General features: G+C 43.4%; 1 protein-coding gene across 4 annotated transcripts in view; it reads right to left on the reverse strand.

The window, feature by feature from the left end:
* LOC123019599 (cytosolic carboxypeptidase 4-like) overlaps positions 1 to 24,731 on the reverse strand; it is a 342,822-nt gene that overhangs the window by 69,941 nt on the left and 248,150 nt on the right. Inside the window, exon 9 of one of the 4 annotated variants that reach the window (XM_044422599.1) lies at positions 20,417 to 20,631. The exons of the other annotated variants lie outside the window; for them this stretch is intronic. Coding sequence (XP_044278534.1) covers positions 20,610 to 20,631 — 22 coding nt within the window. The 3' untranslated portion in view covers positions 20,417 to 20,609. Of the gene's footprint in view, positions 1 to 20,416; positions 20,632 to 24,731 lie in introns of those variants that run through there. 4 annotated transcript variants of the gene reach the window in all.

The raw sequence follows: 24,731 nt of genomic DNA on the forward strand, positions 1-24,731 counted from the left end.
AGCGTTCCGTGCACTTTGGTGTTTAGTCATGCCAGCCACATGAGCATGGAGACTGTCTGTGGACAAGTGCTGGCTCCCTTGGCTAGGAAACAGAGATGGGCACCGCCCCCTAGAGTCAGGCATGACTGGACTTAATGTCAAGGGGAAACCTTTACCTTTAGTATAAAGATATAATTAATAAAGTTCTCTCTCTCTCTCTCTCTCTCTCTCTCTCTCTCTCTCTCTCTCTCATTGTGTGTGTGTGTGTGTGTGTGTTGTATTGTGTACATCTCCAATGTGCATTGGAGTGCAATGTGTGTCTGCAAATGCATTGAGGCAGAATTATCATGCAGACAACTAGGAACTGAAAAATGAGGGAGGCTATGGAATGGACCTGACAGAATTGTCTCTCTGTCACTGAAGGCTCTCCATCTTCCATATGTTAAATTTACTTTCTCCATAAATGTTGGACTCCTACTTATTTGAAAAGCCTGAAAAGTGTTTTCTCCCTCCCTCTCTCCCTCTCCCCCCCCCCTCCGGTGTGGAATGTAATAGAAAAAGTTTTCCTGCAGTAGAAATAGCTACAGTTCAGCATCTGCCTTCACTATTGCCAGTGTATTCAAGGAGAGGCAATGCTTTCCATAGGACTTTACTATGTTTTGCATGGTCCTGTAATGTGGGATGGTTGGAGGAAGCAGGATGATAGGCATGGAAACTACACAGAATCTCACAAGCAAACCAGAGTCTGGCTGTTGTTCTGGCAACCATCTAGGCCTGGTCTGAAAGCATGCAGCATTCCCATTAAAGAGGTTGCACTTGCTTTGAACTCTTACTTCTTGCTTTGAACTTTTACTTCTTGCTTTGAACTCTTACTTCTTGCTTTGAACTCTTACTTCTTGCTTTGAACTCTTACTTCTCTATCCATGGGTAGAAGTGCAGCCCTGGCATATGATGATGCTAGTGTCTGAGAGACAAGAGATGTTTGACAAGAGAGCCACTGAACAGGGCTGAGTCCCAGACAACAGGAACTTTTCTCAAGTGAATAAATAGTTGAGGCAATGCTTTCATGGCTCTTCATCCATCCCTTCCCATCATTTGAGAGTGGTGAGGGGGATATTTTTCAAAGGAGGTTGTATATCTGAAACCAGTTCCATCCTTACACAGGGGTATCCTGTCAGCTTTCCTAGTTCATAGAAATAGGAGGCCAGAACCTGGACTCTTCCATGTACCACAAAACAAAAACATGGGAGATGCTTCAACCTCCACCCTGACCAGAGGGTTCTTTAGACCAAGGAAATGTTTCGCCCTACGTACAGAAGCATGGCGTGCGAACTCCCAACACCCCTTTTGCTATGCGGACCTTTTCAGTTCACTGAAACACAAACACATCAGTGGCAGACTGTCGTCACAATGCACTCTATCTTTCTTTCACTGTCTTGACAAGCAAGACATGGCTTCTTAAAGTGGATTTTCTATTTGTCAGTCCCTGCAACTTGCTTCACAGCAGCTCTGTTTACAAATGCCATATATCTGGCATACAGTTAGTAAATTGTGAAGGTTACACTTATGAGGAGAGTAAAATCATCAATTAAAAAGGAAGAGACAACAAAGAAGCGGTGTTTTGTAGAGACCTGTCAAATTCTCCTTCCTTGACAGAATTCTTGTTCCTTGCACAGGATGACAGAACCTCATTCGAGCCAGCATTCTTGCCTACAGCTTTTGTAAGTGAGAGTGTGCCACCACATCTCCCATAATCCCTTGCTGGCTGGAGTTTAAGGGAGATGTAGTCCAAATCATCTGATGGATGCTCCTCTATCTATCCTGCTGGAACATGTGGTGGAGATACAGCTGGTAGACAATGTGGAGGAGGACCCTCTGTGTGGCTTTCCCTGGACTGGGGCATGCATTCTCCAAAAAGGTTCATGAGCTCCCAAACCTCTGCTTATGTTCACAAAATAAGTATTTGAAAAAGTACAGCTGTCTAAAAATAAACAGCTTTCTTAAGTTCAAAGAATTTTGGTGAGCTTAAGTATTCCTGGTTTTTCTCTTTCTAGTTAAAACCTTACAGCATTGGACCTGCTGGGCTGGGAAAAACAGTGTTTAAGCTGATTTAATTGCTGTGTTCTCCTGCATGGAGCCCCATCAGCTTAATGTGTTACAAAGCAATTACTGGAGCAGAGTAGCCACAGTGGAAGGGCAAGATACCCATAAATAAACATACAGAGTATCTTAAGCAGGGGCTCACTGATTTCAACTGATTGCAATTGATTTCTCCAGGAGAGCAGTGATTTATTTGTGCATTTATACACTCCTGTTCCACCAAGCCATGCAAAGCAGTTTACACTGTTGCAATAAAGGGTCACAATCAAAGAGACCTGATAGAAAAAAAGGAGGAGAGAATGGGAGGTAAACATGCAATGTAGCTGATTCTAATGTTTGCAGCATTGTGTGTGTTTGTGTGTGTAAGAAGTATATATAAGATTTATACATTTTAAGCCAGGGGTGTAGGACCCTTTTCAGCCTGAGGTGAGGACTAAATATAATTATCTATATTTACATACTGGTCTTTTGCGTTTTGTTTTGTTTTGGCAAAACTCTTGAGGGCTTTATTCTAGTGGTGGGTGAAGCTGAAGGCAAAAAGGACAGGGTCAAACCTACAAAAAACAAAATCCCTCGCATAATCTCAGCTTTTAGGAGAGATATGTTAATATTTTGGATGGGGAAAAAACTGCACAGGAACGGGGGAATTCCCAGCTGGCTGGTGAGTGGAGAAAGTGGCTGTGACAAGGGAGAGGAGGCAGGGCATGCCTGAGAACTCAGGAAGGTTGTCTCAGGATGCTGGGAGGGCCTTTTTCCCTTTTTTTTTGGTAATGCTTACTTGACGGGCAGAGTGCCAGAGAGCATGTAGGCAGGGGCATCACCTGCTTGTCCTTCTCAGGTGAGCAAAAAGGCTGCTTTGGTAAAAAGGAAGAGCAAGTCCAGGGAGCTCTTGCTAGGAGTGCCCTGCTGGGATGCAAGCCACCAGCTGCTGTCTGGCCATACTTGTCCTTGATGTCGGCCCTGAGGTTCAGCACCGCATCCCACTGATCTGACAAAGGCAGCATTAAACAGTGTGACTTCACCCCTCACTGATGGAAGTTCTGCTCCACAGAGGTCCAACTGATTTCTATAATATTAAGGTTTTGGCATGAGGTGGAGGCACTTTTATCCACACAAGCATTTTAAAGGCTTGTCCTTTAATACCGGAAAGCTAGTATATATTAATCCAAAGACAGGTCACATCTGGTCCTACAGCTTTTGTTGAACTGGAATTTGAATCTCTTTCACCCATAAAAATGCATTCGTCAGTATTTCTAACTCCTCCTGTATCAGACTGAAAAGAGATCTGACAAAGGATAGTGTATAAATTACTTAATGTAAAGCAAATAAAGCATAACAAAATTACCTCTCATTGCCATGTGTTAACACACACAGTAGGAGGAACATGAGAGCTTTTGCTAGAAAGAAGGCAGGAAGCAGAGAAAGAACGTTGGCGGCCAGACACCCACAAGACTCTGCAAAACAGACAAAGTAACTTCCTTCCAACTTATCCAGTCATGTGTTAGTATCCATTTGAGGGAGGGGGGAGCCCATCCACACATAAATCTGTCAAAGATCCCCACATGAATTGTGTGTGTGTGTGTGTGAGAGAGAGAGAGAAAGAGAGAGAGAGAGAGAGAGAGAGGGAGGGAGGGAGGGAGAGAGGGGGAGAGAGAGATTACATTTTCCCTGCTGAATCAACCCTAAAGCCTTAGTCTGAGAAATGGCATATGGGAGAACCCCAATTACCTAAATGCAGGAAATCCAAATTGCCTGAATGCTGTTTTCACATACCCCAAACAGCCAATTTACTTCTTATATAAACCTGGGTAAATGATGCACACAGAGTAAACAGGACACGTTTTGATCCAAATAACCTGTTTAAATTAAATGTGCCCTTTGGACCAGTCAGAGATTGGACTCCCTTCCTTCATGCATGTGCCCACACTTCTGCTGTCGCCTTCCATGACTACCACAGAGTGATGGCCAGATGCACACATCCTTGGTCTGGAAACTTTTACATATTTGGATCAGCACCCCTGGGACCCTTTGGGTTGCCATGCATCAAGTCCTGTAGGCATCAAAGAACCCAATGCTGACCTATTCTGGAATTAACCCAAACCACAGATGGTTGGGCATCCAGTCCAAAATGAATCCATCAGCAGGAGTTGCTTCCAAGTCCAAGTTGACAATTTGAAACTTTGCCCAGTAATGACTAGATAGTAGGAACTGAATCAGAAGCTCACATTTGTTTTTGTTTGTTCCTTTCATTCATTACATCTGCTAGTGGATCTTGGGGAAGGGAACATCTGCCCCCCTTGATCCATTCCTGGCATCACTCTGGCCACAGCTGATTTTTTATGACTGAATTGATTAAGGGAGGCTGTCCCAGCTACATTCACAGAAAGTTCATTTAAACTATAACACAGAAGGGATCCACTCTCCAGAAGCAGTAATAGAATAGGCTTTAAAAGCCAAGGAATATATTTTCTCCCTCTTGGGAAAGGCTCTTGGCCCTCAGCAATACCCGAGGAAGAGAGGTGCTCTGAGCCCAAGGCTGCTGGCTGCTGCTCAGACCCTTCCCTCACTGCTTCATCTGCAATAAGCAGTTCAGCCCAAGCCGCCATGTTTTCCTGTTCCCAAGAGCAGAGCCACCTTGTCGATTTGTGAGTCTGTCCAGGTTATGGTTCATGCTTCCTTCCCCACAAGGAAGCCTGGCCTCTAGCACCTGAGCCATTCTCCAGTCAGGAGCTGCCATTGCTTCACCAGTGAGTATGGCTTTCCTGGCCTTTGCTGGGAGTAAAAAGGATGGTGGTCTTGGGCAATTGTTCCCATGGACTGCTGGCTACATTCAGACAATTGGGAATCAGGAAGTGGAACAGATTCCAGTGGGATTGTGAAGGATGGACTCGGTCAAGATTCTGAGATGAAGGAGGTGGAAGGGATTATCTCAAGGCCAGGCACTTTGCCGATCCAGGCATTTTCAGGGAATGACCAACAAATGCAGCCAGTGGGGGTCTCTGAAGATGAGGAATTCTCAGATGCATACCAGCACCCTCTGCTCTTGTCCCCATGGCAGGTATCAGCAGAGGCAGGAAGCCCAATTGAATGAGCAGCCTGGGGAGGGTAGCTGGCTCACCTTCAGAAAGCTCCTTGCGAGGGGATGGAGTCCAGGCATGTTCGTAAGGTGATTTCCCGGAGGTAAACTCTAGATTGGGTTCAAGAAACCACTCTGTGCATGCTCAGAGATCTGTTCTGGGTGACTTAAACTTGGCAGCAATAAAGAAAGTTTTGCCAGGAAAAAGGTCAGTGGCTCGTGATGGCTCGAAGGAGGAACCTTGGCTTGTGACCCTGCCCTTCCCAAGTTCCCTCCTCCTGTTTCCCTTTCATGCCTTCTCTTCTGCTGGCCTCTGCCTCCCTCCACTGTTGTCATTTCCCCAGAACATCCTCACTCTGCTTTCAACAGCACTTCCCTTTTTTTCTTGCTTCCCTTCACCTTCACCCTTTTAGAAGTTTTGCTCATTTTGGCTGCTGGCCAAGCTGTTGCTGATCAACAGCTGAGGACACTATCAGCACAAGGTATCATCAACTACACCCCCCCGCCCCCGCATCCTTGCTATCTGCCTCAGACTGGGAGCTTGGCTCTGCGCAGCAAACTCAAGCGAGGTCACATGTGACTCATCAGGTGTTCAGGAAGATGCAGCTAGCTCTGCTGATTTCTCACAGCAGTTCTATGCTGCCCTAGAGCCAAAGTTATCTCAGTGGCTTACACATATTAAAGCACTAAAATATATATAATATAAAATTTAAGTGAATGAATCTATCAGTTTATTGAGCCAGTCCACATGCTTCACAATAAAACCCATGCAAACACTTTTAGGAGGCTAGAATGCAAAGGTGATAATGGAAGCAATCAAACACATAAAATATAGGGCAGATATCTCTATTATTTTCAAATATATATATATTGCCAAACATTATTTTAGGCCATAGTCTGATTGCTTTCAGCAAATACAACAATAGCCAACCCCTTTCTATCAAAAAGAAGGGAATCAGTTTGACGTTTAGTTGATGTTTCAGTACACAAGGAACTGATACATAGCTTATTATAGTTTATTACAGAGATCTTGGTAAAAATTATAGAAAAGTAAAACATGACAATGTTTCAATTTCTTCTGAGCCAAATGGACCATCTCTGTCGGAACCAAGACTGAGTGTATCACATTAAAAGCATGCAGGAATGAATGTTCCAGAAACGTTGAGGTCCTTACTTTTTGCAAGCAGTTATCTTCAGAATTAACCCTAATATACAATTCACGTACAGAAACTTGACTATAGTAAATCAGAAATCATTAAAAACCAGATGAGGTGCTGGTAAATGCTTAGGAGTAAAGGAAAATCCAAGAGTTCTTCTCCTATGTTACCATTTCCAAAGCTCCTTTAGATGTGGAAGAGGGTCTCCAATGGTGAGCATAATAAACTGGGAGGGTCATACAAGGAGAGTCCAGCAGTACCTTCTGGACTTGGTCAACTAGGTAGAAGCAGAACCACTGAAGAGCTGTGCTCCCAACTCCGAGTCTGGCCATCCTTTCCAGAAGGACACCACAATCAATGGTGTCAAAAGCCTCTGAGAGGCCAAGGAGAACCAATGGGGTCACACTCCCCCATCTCTCTCTCAGCAAGGTCATCATATAGGGTGACCAAGGCCATCTCCATCCCAAACCTGGGCCTAAAGCCCAAATGAAATGGATCCAGATAATCTGTATCATCCAAGAGAGCTTGAAGCTGTCCAGCCACCACCTGCTCCAACATCTTACCCAGGAAAGGAAGATCAGCAGTGAGTCAATAGTTGTCACAAATCCCTGGGTCCAGGGCTGGCCTTTTTAGGAGTGGTCTCACTACTTCCTCCTTTAATGAGGCAGGATCCACTCCCTCTCTTAATGAGGCATTAGCAACCTCCTGGACCTTCCCCACAGATCTGCCAATCAACCAAGTTGTCGTGCGCGCACACTCTGACAAGATTCCCAGGTGCACGCAAGGAACAGCCTGATTTGGTGGGACTGATAGCTCAGACTCTGAGGATGATGCAGGGGTGGCTGAACCAGACCAGGCTCAGAGCTCACACTCTGATAATGGAATTGTTGTTGTAACAGAAAGGCCTACATCTGCACCCTCCCCTTTCCCTGCCATGCCAGTCCCCACCTGCCCTGGATGAAAGTAGCTCAAGGATGACCACGGGGCCCAGACGCCCTCCTGCCTGTGGGAATGGAGAAGATGAAGGATGGGAGGGGGGAGATGTGGAACTGAGTAGCCTCTTGGATGGAGAACATGAGCGTCCTGAAGACATGGACTTGAGCCTCCTGAAGACATGGACCAATTAGGGGCACAGAATGCAGGACGCAGGCATGCCTGGTTCCACAACACCCCTCCTTGCCAAGACAGGTCCCAAAGGGTTCATAAGCAAAGCTTTGGGTAGAAGGGGGCAGAGAGGGGTCAACACATCTCCTTGAATATGCTCAGAGGCTTGTGAATGCTTAGAGTTTTTGGTGTAGAATAAAGACTCTTACAAGAAGTGCTGGAGTGGCTGTCTTGCTTGGGAGGGGATGCTCAGGTCACTACTTGTCCTCCATCCCTTGATCTACTTGTCCCCCATCCTGTACCTGTGACACCTATTCCTGTGTCCCAGGTGCAAGACCTTGCACTTATCTGCACTGAATGCCATCCAGTTATCCCTCACCCACTTCCACAGCCTGTCCAGATCCTTCTGGACCTGGATCACCTTTGTGGCCACAGCCCCCACTTTGGTATCATCCACAAATTTAGTTAACAGACTGGTTATTCCCTTCCCCAGGTCATTGATCAAAAGGTTGAACAGAATCAATCCCAGAACTGAGCCCTGGGGGACTCCACCGACTGCCAACCTGATGATTCCCCACTGAAAGTCACCTACTGTTTGTGGTCCATCAACCATGCCCTAATCCATCAGGCACTGCATCCATCTGTCCCAAAGCTCAACCATTTCTCAACCAGGCTATCATGCAGCAGTTTGTCAAAGGCCTTGCTGAGATCCAGATAAACCTCATCCACCATCTGTCTAGCCAATTTAATACAGAATCAGAGATTCAGAGAACTTTGGCCAAAAGGTTTTGTTAAGGTGACATATACAAATAGATGAGATTTAAGAAGTAAGCCAACTGAATATGAAAGTCAGTGGAATTATTAGCTAACATGAATATTTTCAGAGAAACTACATTCAGGTTGTAATCTTGCATATGTTTACTTTGGAGTAAGTTTCATTGACCTCAGGTGGATTTACTTAGTACCAGCCATAAAATTGCATTGTTAAATTAGGAATTTTCTAAATGCATCAGAAATGTGTATCTTTAGAGAAAGTTTGTTGAAAAGTCTATGCTTAAACTGACATTGAAATGGGAACTTTTGTGCATTTAAAAAAAGAAAAGAAAAAAAAGAAAGATTAATACAAAAGCAGGAAGGAGTAGACTAATGAAGGAACACGTGCAAGAGTGACCTGGAGTGGAAATAGATCCTCCATTAAATTGAAAGCAATCCCTCTTTCGCATCCCTATATACAGAGGTTAGATAACATCAACAGATTAAATCAGTCTGTTCTGCAAGGAGCTACTCAGGAGATTGCATTAACGTTGTGAGGCCCACCAATGTGAAAAATGCAATTGCTCTCCCATTTTCCAGTCTGATTATTTGACGACACCAGATTTCAGACATAGGTTGGTGTAGAATTTATGAAGCAACTTGCAAACTATTTGGGGTATTAAATTTGGAAGAAAAGAAGAAGAAGAAGAAGAAGAGGAAGAGGAAGAGGAAGAGGAAGAGGAAGAGGAAGAGGAAGAGGAAGAAGGGTTGACTCCGAGGATTAATGGTTTTCTGGATTATTGGTAAAATATTGACCCTCCTATGCATTGCAAAGTAAGAAATGCAAGCAGGTTTTGCATGTTATCGAGATCATTCATAAGGATGTATGATAAATTTCTCTCTTTTTTAATGCGTTTGCATGTTTCAGAGCAAATATGGACTCGGCACTTATCTGTGATGCCATTCATTTCTGAACTAACAATGATCTGGGAAAAGCCCCTATGACTGCATGCATGCATTTGAAAAATGTGCATGAACAATGCATAGTTTTGAAAGATGTGCGCTGATATGCTTGAATGAATGGGAGAACGATGTGTACATTTCACACTATTGATACCCACTGGATCCAACTGGAAAAACATCAGTGGAAATACTGCCAGGTTTTCATGGGCAAGAAAAAGAAAAACACTCATAACCTGATATGGACTCAAGTTAAAATAAGCTCCAATAGGGAATGTGAAGAACTCTTTTAGCTTGAGCCTTGCTGATTCACACATCCCTAGTCATCCGCAGATGCTTGAACTCTTCCAGTCCAAAGGGAGAGGGACCTCAATGTTGGCAGTTGAAGCACTGTGACTTTTTGATTGGCAGGGACCATGATGTCATCTGCAGTTCCTCTAGCATTTGCCTGTTCCCTCTGAGTTTAGTGGCTATCTTCACACTATTTAGGGGCAGGAATAGATTTTCCTGTTTTGTTCTGAACTACTTCTGTTGTAATGCAATGTATTTTGGAGTGGCCTGGTCATAAGTGGGCAATTCAGACGCATTATTAGCTTTTCAGAAAATCCCGCCTGCTAAAGAACTGTTAGAATCATGTTATTTTTATGAATCAAGACGGCCTGAGTCTCCTACTCTCCTTCAAGGTATCTTGGGGACCCCACACCTGTTCTCCTTCTTAGCAGATCAAGAAGCATTTATGCTCTAATGACAGTCTTCATTGTGTTAAAGCAGGCTGACCAGACTGACTTTGGAATACAAAAGGAGTATTACAGAAACTTAGAATACCAGCTGTTAGGAAAAGCAAGTTTATGCTAAGAAGCTGATTCCGAACTGAATCCTTTCCCAACCAAAGGGAGGTTCCTGCTGCTTGTGAGCCAGATGGTGGGGACACTGGGCACCACTCAAGGGTCTGCACATTTGAAGTAATACTGGGCAATAGCATGTAATCATCTTATATTCATCCTTCTCTGGCTTTGCATGTTCAACATGGTCTGGTTTTCACCAGCTTCTTATTTTACCTCAGGGCATGCAGGCCTTACCATATCAGCTGAGCATTCCCACCCTGCCTTTTCTTCTAATTCTGATTCAGACACTCAAGTAAGCACCTTGGAAAGGTGTATTTTGGGAGAAGCAGGCACAGTCCCTATACATCATGATGAGCACACGCACTTTCAAATGTATTATTACAGCACAGTACACAGAAAGCTTTCATATACAGATCAGGTTCTTTGTCCTCCCTACGCGTAGTACTGTCTATTCCCATTGGCACCGGATCTATGGCATCTCCAGCAGAACTCATCCCCAGCCTCATCTTCCTCCAGGTTTGGGACTGCACCTCCTGTGGGTTCCTGTAGGAACCTCCTGTAGGCAAACATATGTGCTACCACTGAGTTATGGCACAAACTCCCCCTGTTTGGTGTTGTAGGTTTTCCTTAGTAAACACTGCCAGATCAACTGGTAAATTGGGCATTCATGATCTGTCCACCCCATATCATACGGGCAGTTCACGCTCATGTAGTTGATTCAGAAGCCGTTGCAGAGTGCATTGCTACAGAGTAAATGACTCTCAGGTATGGAAATGGGATTGTACCAATATGAAATAATATGATTATGGTGCCAGCGGAGCTGTGATTCCCCCTTATTTCCTTTCAGGCAACAGTGTTTTGTGCTTAAGAGCTCTTTATTTCCAATCTACAGCTATAGCCACCAGAAGATGAGTCTTTGAGCATGTGCAGAGCAGTCTGTTGCACCTAAACTAGAGTCCTCATGTTATTATTATTATTATTTATTATTATTATAACATTTCTATGCTGCCCCTTGCCGAAACCTCGGGGCGGCTTACAACATGATAAAATACATTGAAATACAATAGTACATAATAAATTACCATTAAATATAAAAATACAAAAAATACATTGATTTACAAATATAAAATTAAAATTATCAGTATAAAATAAAAATATAGGAGGAGAAAGAGAAGGAAGAAGAAGTTGCTCTGGCCAGATCATATGTTTTAACAATTGAAATGATGTTTAAATAAAAAGGTCTTTACCTGGCGCCGAAAAACCAGTACCCTGGCCTCCACCTCTCTGGCTGTGCCCCTCTGGGGAAGGGCTAGTCTCCTAGATCTATGCAGGACAGTTGACTACCCCAACTCTCCCGATGCTCCTCTTGCTCCTCTCTGGGTTTCAGTATAAACTTTTAAGCAGGTATCTATGCTGCTGAACCCAATCCTTTAAATAGGTTCAACACCACAGGTACCTTCTTTAAACACCATACTGAAACCCAGAGGGGATACATCACCCCACTGGCAATGAAGCTATCACTCTCCATTAGAAAAGAACAACAGTGCAGTCCCTCACATTCTTAAGAAGGAAGCTCCACTCTATATAATTGTGAGTCTACATCCAGGCAAGTGACATCAGATTGCAGCATAAAGGTGTACTAAGCACTCAAGATTAAAAATTCAAGGTGCAGGGTGGGGATGGGGATAGAGTCTCCAACCATGCCCCGTCCCAAATCTTAGTGGGATGGTGTGAGTTGGTGTCCTGCAATGGCAGGAGGTTGGACCCAATGGCCTTTGTGGCCCTTTCCAGCTCTGAGTATCTATGATTCTATGACCTTGGCCATGTTGGCAGGAAAGACAGAGCCTGTAACCAGGTTCAGTTGCAGGTGGTTACAGCAGTCCACACAATCAAGCACCGCAGCCAGACCCAAGGCTTTGTAGGATCGGACTGAACTGACATGTGAAGAGCTGACCTTGCCAGATGCCCAGCCTTCTCCTATATGCTGCCTCCTAGATCAGCTGTTCTTGTAACTAAAATCAGGTGAGAAAGGAAGGGGACAAGATGGTGGGCTGGGTCACCATGGTTTGCCAATTGGAGGGAGGGGGGCCTCCCTGCCACCACCTGCCTTTTCCTACATTTAGAACTCCTTGAAAAATGTGCATGACCTGTGGCAAAAAGCAGTGAATAGGGATGACAAATGAGCCACAAGCCAAATGAGGGTGTGAAGCTAATGGCTTCCTACAAGTGCTAATTAAACACCAGTATTTCCATCTCTTGCCATCTAATTCTTCCCACTGCTGATTTATGGTGGGAACCACCCAGGGTGCCGTGCCTGAAGTTTTATTAGCTGGCAACAATTTAGCAGGCCAAATTGTCTCATTTTCTTCTAATGAAGGGGGAAAAGAAGCAGGGAAAATATATATTTAATTAACATTGTATTTGCAATCTGGGTGGGGCACTCTTTTTATGTTAAATAAAAATCAGGCTACATTTTAAACATCTACAAATAGCAAGGAAGGTGAGAGAAGAAAAGTCAGTGTTTGGATTGCACAGGACAAGCACCAATTATGAAACCAAAAAAAAAAGATTATCTCCAAGTCAGATTACTGCAGTGCACGCTATGTGGGGTTGTCCTTGAGAATGGTTCAGAACCTGCAGCTGGTGCAGTATGTGGCAGCCAGATTATTAACCAGGACCAGCAGCTCCAAACCTATCAGATCGTGTCTGGCTTCCTGCGTGCTTCTGGGCCCAGCTCAAGGTGCTGGTTTTAATCTGTAAAGCCTTACATGCCTTAGGACCACAGTATCTTGCAGAGCTCCTCTCCCAGCCATGATCTACTCAAGACTATGCCCAACCGACTTCCTCCGAGTGCCAGCCCCACAGGACGTTTGGAGAGTGGCAACAAGGAGCGGGGGCTTGTTTCTATGGTGGCCTCCCATTTCAGGACAACTGCCCACTGGGGTGCCGCCAGGCTTGCCAACTTTTCAACAAGATCAAGGCAGCCATCTATGCAGAGGCCTTTAAAGAGTACCATGGTCACCAAAGGAGCTGAGTGGACTATCCAGGTGATTCTTTTCCTTGGTCTTTTTAATTGTATGTTTAAAGCTATTTCAAATTAAGTTATCCATTTGAACACTGTTGCTTTTATGGTATTTATATTTTGTTGTTTTATTTTATACAATGCTGTAAACTGTCCAGGGTCTTGGATATTATAGAAATGAACTTTAAAGATGATGATGATGATTTTGCAGGCCATTCCACATTCTTCCTGATAATGGGAAGTATCTGGGGCTTTTTCTACGTGTGTAGAAATAGCTCCACACAGTTCAGTGGCCCTCGGTATGTATGAGTTCAGAGAACACAATAATCCATACCCACAACTTGTGTGCAGGGAGAACCAAGGTTTCTTGTTGAAATATAGGTAGACTGTGTTGTGTTAACCCTGCTGACCAAACCATGGTAGACAGGCCATCGTTCACACCGATGGGTTCTCTCCACAAGTTGTTTGTGGTTAACAAGCCAGAGCACAGAAGGGTTCAGACGACACAGACAACCCACACTCCACCTATATTGAGGGTGGAAAATCACTTTGTCTGAACGTGGTTAATATGTTCTCCCCTGTTATGTTGCACAGCAGTTTGATGTGGCTGTTCCTGAATGAGCATTTAAGTCCCTTAGCTTTACAAAGCACAGATCCTGTGGAGATAAAACTGCCAGAATGTGTTTATTGGCATAGATCAACACAGCTGCCTTAATTTTTGTATTGTCCTTGAGGGATTGTTATAATGTAAGCCTGCGCTTCAGAATTTACTGTTACACCACTAGCTTTAGGGAGCTGAGATGGAGCTCTGACCTTGAAGGAAACGATCTGAGCGCAGGTCCCATGGCACCTTCCTATCCCAAAGTCAGGAATCCAAGCTCAGGAAAAGAGGAATGGAGAGTGTCAGGGTTTTGCTGATGCATGGGGAGGGGAGACACTATAGATCTATTGTATCCGACAATCTCCTGCCCTCAGTGAAGAGATAGATGAGGTTGGAATCCCATACCATGTAAAAGCCCTTTAAGGACATGGTGCCTGGACTCACAGTGAAATGGAGCTGAATAATGGTCAGATGGAACCTGTGTGGCTGAATGGATCTTGAATCAAGGTGGCAGGCTCCGTGGGGAAGGATGGCATTGCAGGTCTGTGGTTTGTGGGTGCTCCTGGATCCATCATTGTTGTTGGAGTCCACAGTGATCATGGCGGCTCAAAGTGCCTTGTCCTGATGTTGCCTATAACTAATTTTATTTGTGTATCTGTTTTATCTGTTATTGTTCACAGCTCCAAATTCTCTCTACTGGGGCAGTCTTTAACAATTGTGAATTAAATAAACAAATAGGATGGTGGGCCGGGTGGGGGAAGTCCTCTGCCAATCCTCCAACCATTTTGGCAACAGCCTGTCAAAGCCACGGGATGATTGTATGCCTGCAACATCCATGTGATACATCTTTTGGGTTTGTAGCTCATTGGGTTATCCTCTTAATTATACCTAGGGAACAGGATCCGCTAAATCAATGAGACAGATGCTAGTTGTCAGAAGTTTAAGTCCTAATGATGTTAAAGAGAGCACTTTAATAATGGTTCATTTGTGATCTCTCTCATTGTATTTAAATGTAAACTTCCATGCAAGGTTTTTTTTTTTTTTAATTTGAAGTTAATGGAGAAATGGAATGGACTTATGATTGAACCCATGTGAACATGATGCAAACCAAAATATACTGTTCTGTCCATCCCTAACAAAAGCAGATTTCCACCCCTAATTGTCAGGTTGGGACAGACTAAATATTTTTCCAGAACAAAATTTTCCAAGCCTATTAGGTAATAATGGCAAACTTCCCCCAGGAGACCATCAATCCCTATTCCACTTTTCCTTTCCTAATTTTCCCTCACTAGCCATTCAAGGCAGCAGAAGCCAAACAACTTCCATTCTTTCGTGGCAATATTTTACATATGTATCCTTTGTCCCCAGAATCACAAATATACCAATGATGCAATTTCCTAGGTCTTCCTTGTGGACTCTGTGACCTTGTGAAACAATCTCATGTCATCTGCCTCATTCTATTCACTATCAAAACAAATATAATTTCTCAGAAGATGAGGGAGGTTGGAGGGGACAATGCTGTGAATAGCTTCCTCTTCTTGCACTTGATTTCCTCCTGCCCATCTTTCCAGCAAGTGGTGTACATAGCCACTCTAGCTTTTAGTCTAGTTTGAGGATGCTCTCTGTGATGATGCTGAGCAATACCTGCCAAATAGGTTCAGTGCCCTTGGCAGCTCCTCCAGTGTTCAGACTGAAGCACGGAAGTGATGCACAGCCCTACTGACACTGGTGTCCAAGCCGTTGTTGCTTGGATGCCTTCTACGTCTGAATGCCTTGGACACTCTGTGAACTCTTGAATATGACAACTTGTTATCTAGTTGATGGATGCCAATCATCTGTTGAGAGCCGCAATGCTGGAAGCTTAAGGTTTATGGATTTATTTATATTCCATCTTCCCCCCCTGCATGGAATCCAAGGTGGTTCCATAACCCCTTTCCTTCACCTCTGCATTTTATCCTCACAATAACTGTATGAAATGGATTAGGCTGGTTCAGTGAGCTCAGCCAGTGAGCGTCATGGCCAAATGAAGATTTGAATCTCCGAGGGGGTCCCTGCAGTGAAGAAGCCAATTGTTGGTGTGCACAGCTTATGTGCTCCAAGCTACTTCACAAGTCCTGCAGGTGAGTATCTATCCAACCAAATCTATGGAAATAAAGTCCTGAATGCGAATGTGTTGAACTTCTGAAGGAACTAGCAAAGTCTTGACATCATCCTAGACCCTGGCTCAAGCTTTTCCCCATAAGCTAAGCTTTCTCCCCATAAACTAATCAAACTGCTTTTGCTTTTAAAACCAGCGACTTATTAGGAATCATTTCAAAGGCACATCAGTTTTGCACATTCCTACTTGCACTTCATGGGCCATCAAAACCCATCCCAGCTTGACTGTCAGAGTGTAAAAAAGGCAACCTGGCGAGGCAGAGATTACACGCATTGATTGAAATGAAATCAAATACTATAGGTCTTGTGTAAACCATGAGTTAGATTTATAGTTACAGTAACTGCACCATTATGCCTAAACACTGAGGACACCACATGTGCAAATCTCGGTTCAATAAGAAATATTGATCAACAACTTTGCCAACACCTGTGATCTTAATAAAACAGCAGACAGTGCCATATTTCAAGTCTAGCATTCGCTCATGTTTTCAGTGCACTGTGCTTATGGATTGAAGGAAACTCATTCAATGCACTTGGATTGAAGGTTTATTTCTGCACCTCATATTTCAAGTAGGATTGCAGAGAGAGCTCTTAGATAGCTAGCTTGAGTGTTGGGCGAAGAGCAGAGGGACGCTACAGCTTTATTCTCTTCCTCAAAGTCTTTGAGATGTTGGATTTGGGGGCACTTCAGTCTGAACAAGCCATGTTTTTGTAATCCAGCAATATTCTCTCTAACCCTTTAGAGTAGCTATATGTTTGTGTTTGTAAAGCACAACTATGCCAAGAAAGACATTTCTCCTTTTTTAAAGGAAAAAGAGAGAACCAACATGACGATTCTTCCCCCCCGCCCCCACTATATTTACACAGAGTAAGGGTGTCACTAACCACCATTTTGTTAAACAAAATGCTTTGTTTAAAGTAAAAACAGGCAACTCGATGTCTCTCTTCAGTTTCAACTACAAATCCCACTCTTCATTACCACTGGCCATGATCGAGTCCAAAGTATCTGGAGGGAATAAGGTTGGCAGATCCCTACTGGGTTTTGGCCAGATCCATAATGTGGAGAATATGGCTGTCCACTATGCAGTGGCCGAGGGAAAAATGGGTGAGACCAAAATGTCAGCATATGAGTGCTGTTCCTGCCAGTGACACAGATTTAGGAGAGGCAGTTTAAACTTTTAGAATTGGAGAAAATCTGCATTAAAGTCAGGAAATCACCAAACACTGGTGCTTGGGGGAAAGAGTTGAAATCAGGAGAATGGGCCTGGCCAACAGGGAGATGGAGACTGGGAGAAGCATCCCTCCAACTTCCCTCCCACACAGTAGAGAATGCCGCTAAGATGCCCATTATAGGTAAAATGCACACCATCTAAAATTGAAAGAATTATTTTATTTCATTGTCTTCCTTTAGGATTGTTGATTCAATCAGACATACTTGATTCATTCAGTGATTCAGCAACTCTTGAAGAAGGCAAACCTGGACCAATTATATACCAGTGGCTGACATCCCTTTCTTGGCCAAGGTGCTCAAGCAGGTAGTGGCTTTGGCTGGTCCATCAACTGCATCCTTACCTGTACAGGCAGAGCCTAGCAACAGTAATCCATGTGCTGGCAACCTCCCACTTAGACTATTGTGACATGCTCTACGTTTAGCTCCAGAACTTCAGTTGGTACTGAATAGAGCAGCTAGGCTGCTAATCTGGCTGAAAAGGACAAGATCACGTAATGCCAGCCCATTTCATCTGCACTGGTAACTGACTGAAGTCCAAGCCCAATTTAAGGGTTATCATTGCTCTATAAAGCCCTAAATGTTTTAGGGCTTCAATATCTGAAGGAAGATCTCCTCCCATGTACACCAGCCTGGACCCTAAGGTCACCTGCCAAGGTCCTTCTCCAGGAGCCTTCTCCTGGAGGCTAGAAAAGTGGCTTCTAGGGGAAGGTCCTTTTCTGTGGTAGCGCCTTGACTGTGGAACCTGCTCTGTAGAGAGATGTGCCTGGCCAATAGCTTCATGTCTCACCTTTCCATTCACTTGTCACCATTTGGTGCCCTTTTCTTCCTCCCGTGCCCATTTCCAGGGTCACAACAGCAGCTTCTTCCACTGACCAGGAGAGGTGAAGGAGATACATCCCACTCAGATCCCAGTCTCCCAAGGACATAGCTTTGTCTCTGGCCTCAAGGAGGCGGGTTCTCACCATCTAATGGTGCTTGGAGGACCAGATGATTTACCAGTCAGGCTTTCTGTAACCAAAGACAGTTCTAAAGTCAACTAGAGTTGTCCATGGATAATTTCTGAAACAAAATCAGAGGTCAGCTCTGTGTGTCAATGAAAGGTAGTTGCATACTGCTTAAGTTAGTAAAGCTAAACAGGGTGAAATGGTTCCACAAACCCAGGCTGCCACCAAATTGCTCCTAAGGTTGCCAATCCAGAAATATAAATCCTTCATTTTTTTCCAGAGATTGTATCAAAATGGAACAAAATGGAATTTATGGTGTATTTCCTGCTCAAGTGCAGTATCTGAGGAGTGAGGTGTAGCTAGAACCCTTGCCGAATGTAGATTTCCCATTTTTGGTCAACCTTTCTCATGACCGTGGAGTTTTCTAGCTCTTGACTGGCTCCAATGCCTCAGTCTTTACCCAGAACATGAGCTGCCTCTTTCTTTGCAGATTGATCCCCCACAGTTGCTTTATGACCCAGGCTCCCTAACAAAAGTCCTTTGATTTATCTATGCTTCAGTGATGATTCTCACCCTGTGCCATATCCACAAAGGTCATGAGAAGGGAAGATATTTCTGCCAACTCACAGGACACATTGGCTGCCAGCACTTCTTAATTTGCAGCACTGCCAGAACACAAGAACTGGGGTCAGGAGGGTCCATGACATGATATATATAAGACTCCTCCTGGAACTTCTGGAAAGAGGCAAGATTTCTGCAGTAGAAGGATATTGATGGCAGAAGAGCTCAGAGGCATGAATCAGCACTACAGCCCTAATGATGTAAAATGTGCCTTAGAGGGCTTCTGTTTTGTTAAAGAAATAAACCCATCTGTCAACCAAAGTCCTGAGACTGCTTCCAAGGTAGATTTTGGAGAGGCTTCACATGATTTGAAGTTGATGCATAGTTTTGAGTTGCACCGATGCATCCAGCTGAGCTCTAAACTCAGTGGAAAAAACCCCTCTTTCTCCCTTCTGAATTCTGATATGAATTGATATGATCTGGAATTTCTAGGTTAATGTGCAAATCAGAAGTTAGAGTTAGGATGAAATTTAGTGGACTCTACTCTGTAGAATTTGTGGACTTCCTCTGGTGCTTGGTCCAAACTTAGAAAGCAAGCTGAGCTGAGAAGAAGTCCACAAATGCTCATGGAATGAAGGTTGCACAACTGGGAATCTTCTTCTGTGTCATGTGCAGAAGCACCACAGCAAGGTTCCTGCATGGGGCATGGGAGAGAGATGTTGCTAGAGGTTGTGCAGGGCTCAGGTCCTGGCCAGCATTGCTCAAAAGCTGGAGACACCTGCCAGGAACTTGGGCTCAGGGTCACAACAAAGTGGACCACAGTCCAGGGAGCTGAGCCCAGGAATCCGGTGGATTTCCATCCCCAACATGCATTCATCACTCATCCCTTGCAGTTATTGGTCAGATGTTGTATTTTTCCAAATCATGGAAAATAATGTCAGCTCTTATTTTTGTTCCAAAAAGCTTATAGAAATGTTTATCTTAACACAGGTTTGCACAATCATTCCTGGCACTGAGGAGCACATCAAGCATCTGCGGATGTAACAGGCACACAAACTCTGACAGACAAGCCACTCACACATGCACGCTACTCCCTCACCCACACTGTGCTTGCCTTCTGTGCATTCTAAAAAGTTTGAGGTGATCAAGTAATGCTGCATTTCCTTAGGAGTGATCTGTTAGGGCCTGGGATCTCCCATGCCCCCTGCTCCTCCACATCCCTTCTGAATCACTCCTTCCCTTGCTGTCTGGCTCTCAGAGACACATGCAGAGTCACTCCCCCCACCCCCATCCACTCAGACATAAATACACCAACTCGTTCACAGATGTATCTCTTCCTTTCCTTCCACTACAAGACAAAAAGCACACTCTAGAATCTCCCACCACAGAAGCCTCTCTCCTGGAATACACTGCCTTGGGAAGCAGGCAGAGTCCTCAAGAAACACAGCTCTCAAAGATGCTCTAGGAAATGGACTTCCATGGCAGGAATTACAGAGGCCGTCTTGTGAGCTTTTTCTCCTTCCCCGCACCCTTTGTATGGCAGCAGATGCCAGGGTCCCTCTCTCTCATGCTGAAGTTCCCTGCGAACCATCATAGCTGGACCCAGAGCTACCTATCATAGCAGAAACACAGGAATGGAGAAAAGGAAGCATTGCTGGATTCTCTGGGAGTTGGTCACCAATGTAGGTAGCTTTAAGAGAGGATTTGGCAAAGTTTTCAATGGCTGCCAGGCATGGTGCCACATGCTACCCCAAGGACCTGGAGTCAACTTTCCTCCCAGTATGAGGGGAACAAAAGTAAGAAAGGTATCTTCTGCTCCAGTCCATCTTGAAGGCTTCCCACTGGATGCTCTACTTGGTCACTGATTGATGCTGGTCAAGATCAGCCATGAGTTTAATCCAGCAAGACTCCTTGTATGTACCTTGCAGAAGTAAAATCCTGATTACTGTGTAGGAAGACCTTTGCATAATTACAAGCCAGTGCAATTTGTTTTTTTTTCTTCTATTTTTTTTCAAAAAGCAAAGCAAAACTGTCATGACTGACATGAGCAATAGACATGTTCTTCCCAGAAGCAGTGCATTCCATCAGCACTGAGCAATGCAGTCACCTCATTCTGTTGTCATGAATAAAGTCCTTGGGATCTGTTGGGATGAAAGGAGCTATATAAATCTCAGTTATGGCTATTATTACTCTTTCCTGCATTTATCCACAGAATGAATGTCTAGGTAAGTTGATTTCCAGGATGCTTTTCATTATTTGTTCAACAAAGCTACCTGAGAGCTCCTGGCTATTACAGAGCCCCAAATTTAATGTGCTGACTAACGCAGCTGGCATCCAACAAAGCCAAGACTGCATAATCACCATAAGGACACAAATATTTACACAGCAGCCTATCGGGGGACATTCATGTCTGCACAAGATTTGTGGAAAGATAAGGACATCAGAGGACTTTGCAAGGTGACTGGACTATACTGGCATTCTTGGATGCTTAAGATTTCTACCTTACATAGATGTCTTGCACAGATGCAAAGAGATTCCACTTATAAGTGTGAGGGACGCTTGAGGATTTTGCTTGTGATAAAGGCGTGCATGCCTGTTTCAATGGTCTGAACACAAGCTTGGGAGCAAGCAAAGGCCCACTGACAATATGCATAAATTTTCAGTCATGCCCTTGTATGTGCCTCATTCCTGCTTGATACTTCCATGAGCTTACATTTCATTGTTTGCACAAATTTTCTCCACGCAGGAGTCACACGTCTTTGATCTGTGCAGTGAATTTCCACAAATGTAGTGAAATGTTCAAAGATCTCCCAATCCATTGTGGCTCAATTTGCACATGTTTCCATTTACACAGAGTGAACAGGAAGAGCAGGTACACCTGGGAGTTGGGCATGGGACGAACAATGGGAAAACAGTCAAAAAATCCTGGCAATTTTGAATGTCTCTCATTCACACATCCCTAATTAAATATTGGGTTCTTAGATCTAACCAAACATTTGTCTAATCTAATGTTCAAGTAAGCAAATTTATTGAATTAGTTTGCAGAACATATGAAGCATAAATACAATGAGCACGAATCAGAAACAAAAATGGTTAGATATATCTCATCCATTTGATTGGCATTACAAAATACAAACAGACCATAAATGAATATTATAAATGTATGCTCATTTTACATAACACACACCCTCACACACCCATAATTTAATACTTTATAAAACTAAAATAAAATTTAAAACATACATCTAAATTCTTTAAAGAGTCATATAGTTTACAACCATTACATGGCTCATGTAATCAGACTTCCCTTTGTTTTTTCCAAACCAGAAAGACCAGCTATCTGGTACAAATGCTGATCAGATCTTTGAAGGAAAAAAAAATCAATTTGACCTCAGGGGCCCCATTTATCATGTGTCCAAGAAATGGAAATAAGTAAAGCCCCCCACTACTGGAATATAAGCAGCACTCCAATGAATCTTGCCCTAAGGTATCCCCAAATATTCCCTGTTGCATCATCAATTTCATTTGTTCGTATGAGAGACAAACAGAGCCACATGGTGACTCCTTTTCATTAAAAAAGATATTTTTGCTCCTGAAATTGTGCTTCTGTCCTTGTTCATCATTTCATAGGCCTTGTGTTTGCCAATGCAACTAGATCAGTTTGCAGTCTAATATCTAGGACCCGCTGCTTAAAACTTTTCTGGTATTAAAGCTGATAAAATTTACAGCATTCACACTAAAACCATAACTTGATTACAATTAGGGAAAATTAAACCACCAAGATAATCCTGATAATCCACTGCTCTGTGAATTTTGCAGGTGACTGTGTGGCATTCAAATCACTCGTCATGATGGTAAGTGCTTTTTGTACTTAAATCCTCTACCTGTGTTCCAAAAGAAGTCAGATCTCAGGGCTATAATACTGAGAATAAATTTTAGGAATATAAATATTTACTAAGATTAAGACTGAAGTTCAGAGGGGCATTAATATTAGTCACACTTTCACCATCTAAATATTCTTTAACCAAAGTTACGACCTGCCCATCTTCCCTTATCTTTGGTTTTCCAAACAGGATCAAACCAGGTTCTACATTCTAACAATAAAATCCCTTCTCTGCTTGTAAGCTGTGTTTCCTGAATGGCAACTAAGTCAATGTTAGTTAAAATTCAGTCAAATCATTACCACGGTAATGGTAGGAATCAATGTAAAGAAAGGCATTGGGCAAGATGAAATTAACTTTGTATCCATGCAGAAGCAGCAGCAAACAGAGAAAGGCAGCTTTGCTTCTGTCTGTATGTTTGTAACCTCAGCTGATGAGGTAAGTAAAATGTCTCTTTTATTGTGAAATGTTGCTGCTTATGGAAAGGTTTGCTTATAGAAACAATGTGGAGCGAGTAACTTGGAAAATGACTGTGCACCTAATTATGCTATGCGCCGTGTGTGCATTTCTGGCAGACTGTCGAATGGACCCAGTGCCTCGAGACATGCTCCTTTGCACACCGCCATGCACAGTGCCTCTGCAGTACCATTCTAACAAAGCCATCGCTTTTCCTTCTCAACTTTCAGCATTCCTGCTCATCTTGGCTCTGACAGCAACAAACTTTCCAACCTGCTGTGCTCCAGGAAAGGATTTGTGAATGGCAGCGTGGTTGTTACCTTGCATTTATGAGGTGCATTCAGAAAGTAAGGAGAATGATGTTTTTAAAATTATTTTATTGAAAAATTTTACAATTGAACATTGTTCTCTTCAAAGTACGCACCTTGTGAATGTACACAAAGCTCCCAGCAATTTTTCCATTCTTCATAGCATCCCTGGAAGTCTTGTAGTGGGATGGTGTTCAGAGCCCACCTAGTGGCTCTTTGGACATTATCCACACTACCAAAATGGTGTCCTTTCAAACCATACTTCATCTTTGGGAAGATGAAAAAGTCACAAGGAGACAATTCGGGGCTGTAGGGTGGATGGGGAAGCACCGTGACATGTTTTTCAGCCAAAAACTCTCTGACAGCCATAGCACTGTGAATGGGCACATTGTTGTGATGAAGGACCCAAATTGAGATAATCTTAACTTGTGTCATCAGTACACTTGTTCAGATGATAGCACAGCTTCTCCATAAGCTTTCCTCACCATTTCCAAAGTTTTTGATGCACTTTTACCTGATTTCACACAATTTTATTGAATACTGCTGTTCCAAACTCGCTTGCATTTTTCTTAGTACAAGGCTCTTGAACAAAAAAAGAATGTCTGGACTCTGGCAGGGCTGGAATGCAACTGATCGGTGTTCTAACGGATACCTGGCACACCACTCCAAGTGGCCTTGGCCAGCATCTCCCTTCTCAGAGCCCTTCTCAAGCATAGGGACTGCATTCTCATTACTTTCTGGACACACTTTGTATATCCCACCTTTTCCCTCTCTTGAGGAATCCAAGGCAGTTTACATAGGCCTCCAATCCATTTTATCCTCATGACAAACCAGTGAAGTAGGTTAGTCTGGGAGTAAGTGGCTGACCCAAAGTCCCCCAGAATCCGGATCCCCCAGGTCCCCTGTCCAACACTCTGACCACAATATTACACTGGCTCTTAATGGTGTGCAATTCATTGTGGTTTGATTAAAAATATATTGTGGTTTGTAATTTTTTGTCATACTGTCTGGGAGGTAAGAGGAAACTGATCGCAAACTCCCATCTCTTTGCATTATAAACTAGTATCATGCCCCACTTCAACCAGTTTTTTCTGACTGTACAACTAAATTATCACCCTCAAAGATGAGGCTCACAAGTTCATCTTTTTATGGACTTGACTTGCTAACATTTGATCATAGGGTAATAATACTTGTTTCTGATTGCTCTAATGCTTTCAGTTCCTAATTACTTCCCAACTTTTCATCCTCTCAGTACGTACTTCCTTGCAAGCCAACCTGAACTACCAAAAAGACCCCTGTTCCCATTCTTTCATGTACTGTTTCTTCTAATTCAAAGATGTTCATTTCTGTTAAGGCTTCCGTAAGTATCCCACTAATCTGCTTACATTCTTCCTTTTAAATCCATTCTTCCTTTTAAATCTACTATTGCATGCATGACCATTTTCTGTTTTTCTGTTAAGTGTTCTCTCAAAATGTCTAATCTTTCCAGTGTCTCCAATTGTGCAATTGGTTCATGTGACAAGACCAGTTTTTTTTCTTTTGAACCTAAGTTACCAGTACATCCTGTATCTGTTTGCTTTGTATCAAAAATAGGAG

This window comes from Varanus komodoensis, unplaced genomic scaffold, assembly GCF_004798865.1.
Source record: "Varanus komodoensis strain SLA01 unplaced genomic scaffold, ASM479886v1 scaffold131, whole genome shotgun sequence".
Classification (NCBI taxonomy): domain Eukaryota; kingdom Metazoa; phylum Chordata; class Lepidosauria; order Squamata; family Varanidae; genus Varanus; species Varanus komodoensis.